Below are 10050 nucleotides of genomic sequence, written 5' to 3' on the forward strand. Positions count from 1 at the left end.
CTCCTCCCCCTCCCCCTCCTCCAATGAAGACAGGTGGGCAGGCAGCCAGACAAGGCTGTGGGTTTGTGTGCTTGTAGTGGCCAAGGGAGTATTTCCGGTTGTGCGTGTGTTGCGGGCTCTGCGAGTGTTTGTCTGCGAATCTCCTGGAGACTTCCAGGTGCAGCGGGGCTATTGCACATTTGTTGGTTTGCCCGCTTCCATGGGTCCTCCCTCCTCCCAGGGCCCTGGCTAATTCCCAAGTTTCCCAGGATAGGTCACTTCACCTCTCTTGCCTCAGTTCCCCAATCTGTCAGTGGAGGTACTATTACCAGTTCCCACCTCCCAGGGTTGTAAGATTTAATGAGTTAAAGACAGACAATAAATGTAACCATTTTCTCCTGTTTCTGTGTCGAGCCAGTGTTTCTCTCTAGGGGCAGTTTGAATCTGAATCCCTGTGTATCTCACTAAGACTCTGTGTCCAACTCGCCACACACCAGCTGTGCAACCTTGGGTGAGTTACTAGACCTCTCTGAGTCTCAGTTTCCTCAAGCATCATCATTCCGGTGTGAGCTCAATTCTGTATGTCTGCAGTATGTGTCTCTCAGGGTCTTGCGGGAATCTGAGGCAGGAGGCACCCGTGGAAGCATATGGGGTTATCTGGGGCAGTATGGGACCAGGCCTGTGAGGTGGGACTCTGTTTCCTCATCCGTGAAATGGGGATAACAACAGTTCCCCACTCAGGGTTGGTGTGCAGGCGGATGCTGGAGCGCTTGGGCCGACATGCAGCTCCACACACGTTCTCTATTCTTTCTTTTACCTGTAAAATGCCCACAATAGTAGCACCTACGTCGTTAAGAGGATGAAATGAACTTGTAAGCGCTTAGGACAGCACCTAGCAAGCAGGAAGCGCTCACTGTGGCACTTGTTACTGATAACCTGTGTGGGACTCTGAGCCTGTGCTTACCGGGGCCGGTGTGGGATGTGGCACGGGCAGAAAGTGGCTGTGGGCGTCTGGTCCTAGAGGTTCCTCTGCCACCCCACTTTCTCTGCACCCCGACCTCCTGCCCCTACCATCACTCCAGCCCTCACGCCAAACTCCCTATGACCTCCGAGGGAGGAGGTTTTGGCAGCTGTGCCACCTGCCCCAGCCCCAGGAAGGGATGCAAGGCACCCTGATACCCAGAAGGGGTTGCTGCTTCCCTCTCTGTCTGGTGCTATCTCAGTGTCTCCCTGATGTTCCCCATCTCTGTGACTCCCCATCTCAGGCTCCAGGTCTCTCTCTGACCTCCACTGTACCCCCACTATGTTTCCAGAACAGGAAATGTCAGGTCCCAAGCTTGTGTCCCATGTCAGGGCAGAGGAGGAACTGGCAGAGGCAAGACCTACCCTCCCATCCCCCGCCCCTTACTGCCTAGCTGAGGGGGGTGGGAAGAGGGGGGCTTCATTAATTGACCTCTAATCCTGCCATGCGGGATCTTAAAGAGGTGGATGTGCCCCGGAGCCCTGGCATTAGCGTCTCGGTCCCACCCCTCTCCCAGGGCTGGTGTCTGGGTTCTCAACTGGCCCTGGGGAAACTGGGGCAGGAGGCTTGGGAAACGGAGCAGGGCCGGGACCCGGACTTCTACAGTCTGGGAGAAGGAGGCGCTGTGACCTGGACTGCTGGATCTGAGGGAGGAGGGCCTGGGGCCCCACGTCCTTCCCCCAACACACCCTTCGCTTAAATGCCAGCCGAGGCGCTCCGCCCTCTCCCGCCCTGGGTTAACCCCGAGCCCTGCAGAGGAGCCGGGACAGTCGCCCAGACCCGACGGATGGAGGAGGTGCGGGAAGGACCAGCGCTCGGTGGCGGGATGGAGGAACCCTCGAGCACCCAGGAGCTGCCGTCGCCGCCCCCGCCCCCGTCGCCGCCGTCGCCCGCGGCCCCCGAGACCCCCGGGCTCCCGGTGCCTGAGCAGCCGACCGAGGCCTATGCACAGCAGCTGCTGCTACAGGAATGGGCGCCGCCGGGAGGGAGCCTGGAGCTGCCCCCGCGCCTCACCTGGAAGCTTCTCTTCCTGCAGCGGCCGCTCTACCGCAACCTTCTCCGCTCTCCCAACCCCGAAGGTGCGGGACCGAAGTCCGCGCGGGGCTGGAGACGTCTCCGCCTTCTTCCCCGAGGCTCACTCACCCAGACCGTCTGTCTCTTCTTCTTTCCGTCTGTTTGCTTGTCTCTCTACTCTGTTTCTCCGTCTTTGTCTATTAGTGTGCCTCTGTCTTTTTATTCCTCTGCATCCCTCTCTGTCCCTTTTTGTCATTGTGCCTCTCTCTGTCTCCTTGTGTCTCTTTGTCCCACCTGCATCTCTGTTTCTTTCTACGTCATGTGTCTCTGTCTGTCTCTCCCTGTGTCTCTTTGTCTCACTCTGTATCTCTCCCTCCCTCCCTCCGCCCATATTCTCTTTTTCTTGGTGCCTCTCTCTCTATATCCCTCTGTCTCTGTCTCACCACAACGCCCTCCCTCTCCAAGCATTGTCCCTCTGCCCCCAGCACATTCTCAGGGCTCTCCCAGGGCCATGACTCACCACTCACCCCTGCCTGGCTGGTCTGGTCTGGCAGGCAGGGCACTGATTCCTGCTCTTCCAGCCCGCCCTGGGGTTAGAAAGTGGGGAGCATTCGGAAGGGGGGCAGCTTCAGCGCACCTGAGGCTCTGCTTCCCTGCGCATTTCAGGCATCAACATTTATGAGCCAGCGCCCCCTACTGGTCCCACACAGCAACCCCTGGAGACTCTGGGTAAGCGCTTTGTGGCTAGCCCAGTGCTGAGGGGCTGGCCCTGGAGAATGGGCACATTCTAATCCTTTGCTCGTCCACCTGCCAGGCAATTTCCGCGGCTGGCACATTAAGACAGAGAAGCTCCAGCAGGGCCTCAGGTGAGTGGCCGGGACCCACGGTGGCCTGCCTGTGATTCCTTGTTCTGGCCTTCCTCGCTGTGGGACCTGGAGAAACAGTCTTTGCCTCTCTGGGCCCTAGTCTCCTGCTCTGTAAACAGGGTTAGTCATAAGAGCATGCCCATAAAACACACGCCATAGGGTCTGGCTGGGAGTAGCCTGCACATAGTAGGTGTTAAATAAATAGCAGTTAATATTGTTCCTATGCTCAGCCTCTTTCCGTAGGAGGGGGAGGGTCACCCAGGCCACCAGCTATCTGCCATTAAACCAGGCCCTGCTTCTGAACGGTGGGTGGGATGGTGCAACTCAGAGACTCAGAGTCACAGGCACCTGGGTTGGCATCCCAGCTCTGCCACTTCTTTGCTGCTCGATCTTGACAAGTCACTTCCCTTTGTGAGCCTTGGTTTCCCCATGTGCAACACGGGGCTCAGGATGCCTTACCCTCAGAGGAGTTCATGGGAACTGAGGCCGTGAGGTAGGCTGAGTGAGCTCTCAGTGCCCTTATGCCGGTGCCCTTGACATCACTTCCAGGGTGCAATGATCAGGGTGTCCTGCTTGCTGGGGCCAGGCTGGCCTGGGAGAATCCCGGCAGATGGCAGACCCCGCCTCCCCCGTGCTGTCTCTCACAGCTGGACCGTGAAGCAGCAGAGTGTGGACCTTCTGGCAGAGGGCTTGTGGGAGGAGCTGCTTGATGTTGAGCAGCCACGCATCACGGTCATGGACTGGTATGTGCCTCTGCACCACCGGCCTGCCCAGCCAGGTGGCACACAAGCGCTCCCCGAAGCGCAAGCCTCACGCCATCCTCCCAGAGCTCCTCCTGCCACTGCAGGACCCAGCCCTGCCCACCTCTGTGGCCCCTTCTCTCTGAGTCCGTTCTTGCAGTGTGCCATCCCAGAGGCTCTTCCTTCTTCCTTGGACTCTGGCCACCCTCTTTCCTTGAGGCGAAGTCCCCTCTCTCCTTCAGGAGTCGGTACATGTGGCTCCACCAGAAAGCCTTCCCCTGGCCGCCCCCAGGTTGGGTCAGATGCATTATCCTCCAGTGCCCCGGATTTCCCCCATCTCGGCCCTGACCATTCCTGTTTGTCACTGCCTGGTGACATGTCCACCTCCCCCACTGGACCATGACTCCCATGAGGGTGGGGTGTGGGGTTGTCTTGGTCACTGCTGTAGTGCCAGCAGCACCCAGCCCTGGTGCACAAAGTGGGTGCCAGTGAGTGTGTGTTGACTGGCGACTGAGCCAGGGTTTGGGGCTGGGAGGTAGGGGCAGTGGAGGCAGCTGAAGGCCTGGCCCCCACCCCCAGGTATGAGGACAGCCGACTGGACGTGTGTGTGTATGAGCTGCACGTCTGGCTGCTGGCAGCTGACCGCCGCACAGTCATCGCCCAGCACCACGTGGCCCCACGGACCTCTGGGAGAGGCCCCCCTGGCCACTGGGTCCAGGTGAGACTCCCTACCCCGTCTGCCACCCGCACACGTGCTTTCGCACCCCAAGACCTCACAGAGGGAGAAAAGCAGGGTTTATGGGTCCCTCATAAGAAATTCTTCCTGACCCGGGTGCTGCCCCAGGTGTCCCACGTATTCCGCCAGTACGGCCCTGGCGTCCGCTTTGTCCGCTTCCTGCACAAGACCAAGAACCGGATGGAGCGCGGCGGGCTGCTGCGGACGAGGGTGACCGACTCCTCTGTGTCTGTGCAGCTCAGGGAGTGATTGGCTGGCTCCGGGCCCATTCTGACCCCTTGTCATATCCATCCACCCCTTGACACCTCCCTGAGCCCTTAGCATCTTCTTGTTCCTTTATCACTTCTGACGTCTTAGCGTCTCTCTGACCCCATAGCAGCTCCCTGACCCTGAGAAGTCCCTAACCCTTGGCACCTCCTTGACCCTTAAGCTTACCGTGTTCCCTGAGCACCTCCCTGCTCCCTCTAGACCTTCACGACCCCTCAGCTGCTCTTGGATCACATACCACCTCCTATGCCCCCGTAATCCTGCCTGACCCTTGGTTTCTCATTTGACATCTTCACACATCTTTGAATGTCTGACTCTGGCATTTTCCGTGAGGGCAGTGGCCAGTTCTTCCTGAGTCAGTGCTTGACAGATAGTAGGGGCTCAATAAGTCTTTGCTGACTGAATGAATAAATACATGTGCCCAAGGATGCTGATTATTTCCGTGGTGTTTGATCCTTAGAACTTCACCAAGGGACTTCCCTGGCGGTCCAGTGTTTAAGACTCTGGGCTTCCACTGCAGGGGGCGCAGGTTCGAGCCCTGGTAGGGGAACTAAGATCCCACATACCCGTGCGTGGTGGCCAGAAAAAGAAAAACTTCACTGTGTTCATTTCCCACTTTCCAACTTGCACATCCTCTAATCCTTGATCCTCCAGTACCTCCCTTGACCTCTGGTCTCGTCACATATCCCCAATTTATGGCCTCATAGCCTCTCCGCTTACCTCTTCTCCCATGTCTCTTAACTCAGAATCCCCCCAGATTCCCTTCCTCCTCCAATCCCAAGTTATCATCCCCCAGAGCTGTCCCCCGACTTCTTCTGCCACCAAGACCCCTCATTTCTCTTCCCTCACTCCTCCAGAGCGCCCCAACCCAGGTACCCATCAAGGGCCCTTATCCTTGGGAGTAGTAAATTGCAAATTCGAATTTTCAAAAATATACAAATTAGAACTAAAGTGTTCTCCATGTGTTGGGTAGAGGGGCACTGAAAGCACTTCACCACCCATAAGTCCTGGGCTGTGACCAGATGGCAAAACAGACCCTGGCCCTAGCCTGGAGCAGGGTCCTTGAAGGCCTCCTACCGTCCTATTCATAAATCCTGAGGGAGTCTGGAGGTCCCGGCAGGCCTGAACAGCTGGGGGGCATTCAGAGAAGGGCTATCCACCAAAAAGTGTGGGAAGCATTTCAATGTTTAACAATCAACCGGCAGTACCATGGCATGTCACCCAGATGCCCTGTGTGTGGGGTGTGTGTCCACACCTAAATCCATGTCGGAATCTATGGGTGTGTCCCCATGCACGGCATTGTCCCAAGTGTGGGCTGACCCAGGCCTGACCACCCTGCTCTCTCCTCCATCCTGACCCGCATCTGCATGGGCTTGGGTCCCAGGCACCAACAGATGGCAGACAGGGACAAGTTCATAGCAGCTGTATTACAGGGAAGGCAGGGTGGTGGAGGCAGGCGGTGAGCTCTCTTCTGGGTCTTGTGGACTTCAGCAGACCCCACGGACAAGGCCAGGTGAGGGGCTCAGCACTTTGCGGGGGATGGAGATGAGGGATTGCTAAGGTATCAGTAGCACCTGCCACAGAATCAAAAATTATTACCAGGGGGTGCCAGGTGGGAGAGGTTCTAGAAGCCTGAAATGGGGTGGGGGTCCCGGGCTGGACTCCAAGTTCAGGAGCTAGGCATCCTGGCCTGGAAGTTTGGGGCTGGAGGCTCTTGGAGTTCTTGGGGGTAGAGGGACAGGTGGGGTGGTTTTAGAGGGTGCCTTGGCTACATTTAAGGCCCCCGGGTCTGTGAGCTTGGATATGTGAGTCCAGGGTGGGCTCAGGGGCCTCCAAGTTGGGTCTGGGGGCTTCAGAACCTTAACAGGCGCTCTGGAACTGGTTTCTGGGGCCAAGGCTGATCTAGAGGGTCTAGGGGGGTGGAGAATGAGGGCTAGATAGGGTAAATCCTAGAATTAGGTCTGGGTCTTGAGGTCTGGGTCAGGTTTAGAATCTGGGAGTCCCAGAGTTGGGTCTGAGAGCTCTGGGATCTGAGGTCGGAGAGGGTGCTCCCAGAACGGAGGCTGGATTACTGGGTCAGCTTCTGAGCCTGGGAATCCCAGAGTCGGGTCTGGGAGATCCAAGGGGCATGGGCTTGGGGGAGGGGGCGTGGGTGAGGAGAAGGGGGACCTCCGGGACTGGTTCTAAGGACGTCCAATTTGGGTCAGAGGCTCAGCGGTCTGGATGATGGGGCTGGACCCCGGGTGCTCGGTTGGGAGCTAGGCAGGTCGATGTGCGGACTGGAGGGCCGGGTCCCTAGGGGCGCGGGCCAGCGGGCGGGCACCTGCAGTAGAGCGAGGAGATGGAGTTGGACCAGTCCCCGAAGATGCCGCGGCGGTACTCTTCCAGGCGCGGGTAGGTGCCGGTCGAGAACTTGTGCGTCTTGCCGGCCTTTCCGCGAGAGGACCACACGACGAGCTCGCAGCGAGGGCCCACCACGAGGGACGAGATGACGTTGTTCCAGTCAGAGGGCAGGTAGGGCAGGTCGGTGCCCGGCTTCACCGACAGCTCGGCGCCGCCGCAGCAGTTATCGTAGTAGGGGTCGCTCTTGTCGTAGAGCTTGGCGCACGTACGCGTCCCGTTGGCCTTCTTGAGGCTGGCGGGCTCCGGGCAGTCGCCCCGGACGCCGGAGACGGCCGCCAGGGCCAAGGCCAGCAGCAGTGAGCACAGAGGGGACATGCTGACACTGCAGGGCAGCGCCCTCCCGCCCTTTTATGCTCCTGACCCGTGGGAAGGGAAAAGCTGCGAGATAAGGACTTAGGGAGGGAAAAGGAGGGCGCTTAGGAGCGGGGAGTCTTCCCAACCTAGGTCAGAAACCCACAACAGATGAATACAAGACGGACTTATTTGTATAAAATTCAGCAGCTTAAGATTTAATGTGGCAAATGACAGGACCAGTGGCTTGTAATACAGAGGGTAGCATAGAGTTAATAGTTATAGAGAGGGGCTTCCCTGGTGGCGCAGTGGTTGAGGGTCCGCCTGCCGATGCAGGGGACACGGGTTCGTGCCCCGGTCCGGGAGGATCCCACATGCCGCGGAGCGGCTGGGCCCGTGAGCCATGGCCGCTGAGCCTGCGCGTCCGGAGCCTGTGCTCCGCAACGGGAGAGGCCACAGCAGTGAGAGGCCCGCGTACCGCAAAAAACAAACAAACATACAAACAAAAAAGAGTGTGTCCCAGATAAGCAATGCAATCATTGGATTATCTCAACATTAGGTGTATTGTTAGACTTTGAGCTCTTTAGGTACCTGGCAGAATCCTTTAACTGGAAACATTTGTACCGCAAAAAAAAAAAAAAAAAAAAGTTATAAGGAGGAGAAGCTCTTAAAAATTGACAAGGGATGGACAACCCCCTTCCAAATACCAAGAGGCCCAAAGAGGGGGAGGGGAGCTGGGCCTCCGTGCTGGGCAGGTCCCCTTCCTGGGAGGCAGGCCCTTGGGTAATGGAACGGCTGGAGATAAGGAGAGAGAGACCCTGGAGGGGAAAGAAGAGGGGGGAGAGAGGAGATGGGGAGGGGGACCCCCCCACCTCCCCAGGAGCAGGAGATCTTCCTAACCAATCTTAAGATATTAGACATATTTGCATAACAAAAACCATTGTAAGGCAACGTACGAAAGGCTTGGGGAAAATTCTGCAACACTTGGGACAGCATAGAATTAGTAGCTATAATATATAAAGAGGGCTTATAAATTGACAAGAAGATATCAAACAGCCCTGCCCCCAGTCCTCACTCCAAGAAGGACAAGCCGAGGAGCGGGGAGAGAAGGAAGAAGAGGCTGCCTCCCCGCCACTCCACTGCCCGGCATTCCCACTCCCAAGGAGCTAGGAGATTTTCTTAACCAAGATTGGAAATCTTGCATCTATAATATAAACAAACTGTATTTTTGTTTTGAACTGTATAAAACTTAAACCTTTTGTAGAGCAACAAACAAACAAATAAAAACCTAATCTGGGGGAAAATAGACAATTTTTGTAACATGACTGCTTACTAATCAGCAAGCTGAAACGGCACAAGCCAAAGGCAAAATTAAGGAGCTGCACAAGGTTAGGGAGGCTGGGACCTCAGGGAGAGACAGGGCCCCTGGCATCTGGGAGACTGGCCAAGGCCCTTCAGAGGCTCTTTGGAGTTCCTGGCCTCCCACCAGACAGGAACAGGGTCAGGTGTGTGGATGAGCTGATCAGACAGACAGTGGTTCAAGTCTGTGGCTCTGTGGGTGAGTCCAAGTCTGGGCCTCAGTTTCCTCATCTGTAAAATGGGTAATTTTCTTCCTACACTATAGGATTGTTGTGAAGATTACAAGGGATAATAGAAAGTATGGGAGCTAAAGGAACAGCTTATGGAGCCAGGCTGCCTGGAGCCAGATCCCAGCTCCTCCACGAGCTTTCACACATGATTGCACCTCAGGGCCTCATGGAGACAAGGACGGTATCCACCTCAGGATGCTGGTATAAGGAGTAAATGAATTAATCCACATAACAGTACTTAGCAAGAGTAGGGCCCTTGCTAAATGCCATATGAGCATTTGCCATATTCTTATTGTGAAAGCCTTTAGCACGGTGCCTGGCACACAATAAAGGCTCAATAAACACACACCAGCACAACACGACACCGACAACCATCTGCTATTATGCATGACCACCCAGCTAACACTGCTCCCTCCTGGTCCCCCAGATGCTGTCTTCCGCCTTGACCAGGGTAATGCAATGGTTACAAGCCAAAGGCTGGAAACACTTGGATCTAGGTTCAAATTTTGCCTCTGTCACCTTGCTGAATGACCTCGGGCAAGTGAACTCACCTCTCTGAACTTTTCTTCCTACCTTCAATGGGATAAAAGAAAATGATAAAATTAAAAATTACTATGGGGCTCCCCTGGTGGCACAGTGGTTGAGAGTCCGCCTGCCGATGCAGGGGAAACAGGTTTGTGCCCCGGTCCGGGAAGATCCCACATGCCGCGGAGCGGCTGGGCCCGTGAGCCATGGCCTCTGAGCCTGAGCATCCGGAGCCTGTGCTCCACAATGGGAGAGGCCACAACAGTGAGAGGCCCGCGTACCGCAAAAAAAAAAAAAAAAGAAAAAAAATTACTATGTAATTTATAACTAATAGAATATTATTCAAAAACATTAGGAATAGTTCACATAATTATTTATAAATATAAATACTTAATTGTGATATTGAATAAATACAACAGTATAAATATAAATATATTTATAAATGACAGTATAAATATAAAAACAGTATAACTATAAAGCATGGAGTACAGGGCCTGGCACATGGTATATGCACAATTAACAGGAGCTATGAGAACTATACTTTTTTATTTTTTTGGCCGCACCGCATGGCATGCGGGATCTTAGTTCCTTGAACCAGGGATCGAACCCACACCCCCTG

At 55.5% G+C, this 10050-nt stretch overlaps 2 protein-coding genes across 2 annotated transcripts; one reads left to right on the top strand and one right to left on the bottom strand.

Moving 5' to 3' along the window:
• Nucleotides 1–1787: 1787 nt before the first annotated feature.
• On the top strand, nucleotides 1788–4605 carry NCCRP1 (NCCRP1, F-box associated domain containing). Its single transcript, XM_007464688.1, has 6 exons — nucleotides 1788–2079; nucleotides 2681–2743; nucleotides 2829–2880; nucleotides 3528–3623; nucleotides 4200–4338; nucleotides 4465–4605. The coding sequence occupies exons 1-6, from the start codon at nucleotides 1788–1790 to the stop codon at nucleotides 4603–4605; spliced, it is 783 nt and encodes a 260-aa protein (XP_007464750.1).
• Nucleotides 4606–6918: 2313 nt separating this feature from the next.
• On the bottom strand, nucleotides 6919–7341 carry SYCN (syncollin). The gene has a single exon (XM_007464695.1). The coding sequence runs from the start codon at nucleotides 7339–7341 to the stop codon at nucleotides 6919–6921; it is 423 nt and encodes a 140-aa protein (XP_007464757.1).
• Between the last annotated feature and the right edge of the window lie 2709 nt (nucleotides 7342–10050).

The sequence above is a fragment of the Lipotes vexillifer genome, unplaced genomic scaffold, assembly GCF_000442215.2.
Source record: "Lipotes vexillifer unplaced genomic scaffold, Lipotes_vexillifer_v1.1 scaffold1815, whole genome shotgun sequence".
NCBI classification, from domain to species: domain Eukaryota; kingdom Metazoa; phylum Chordata; class Mammalia; order Artiodactyla; family Lipotidae; genus Lipotes; species Lipotes vexillifer.

What these genes read in the sequence shown, in the direction of transcription:
- SYCN (XM_007464695.1), bottom strand. Translation starts at nt 7,341, where the DNA reads ATGTCCCCTCTGTGCTCACTGCTGCTGGCCTTGGCCCTGGCGGCCGTC.
- NCCRP1 (XM_007464688.1), top strand. Translation starts at nt 1,788, where the DNA reads ATGGAGGAGGTGCGGGAAGGACCAGCGCTCGGTGGCGGGATGGAGGAA. An exon ending in CCGCTCTCCCAACCCCGAAG is followed by an intron (nt 2,080 to 2,680) that starts GTGCGGGACCGA and finishes TGCGCATTTCAG; the next exon opens with GCATCAACATTTATGAGCCA. An exon ending in AAGCTCCAGCAGGGCCTCAG is followed by an intron (nt 2,881 to 3,527) that starts GTGAGTGGCCGG and finishes TGTCTCTCACAG; the next exon opens with CTGGACCGTGAAGCAGCAGA.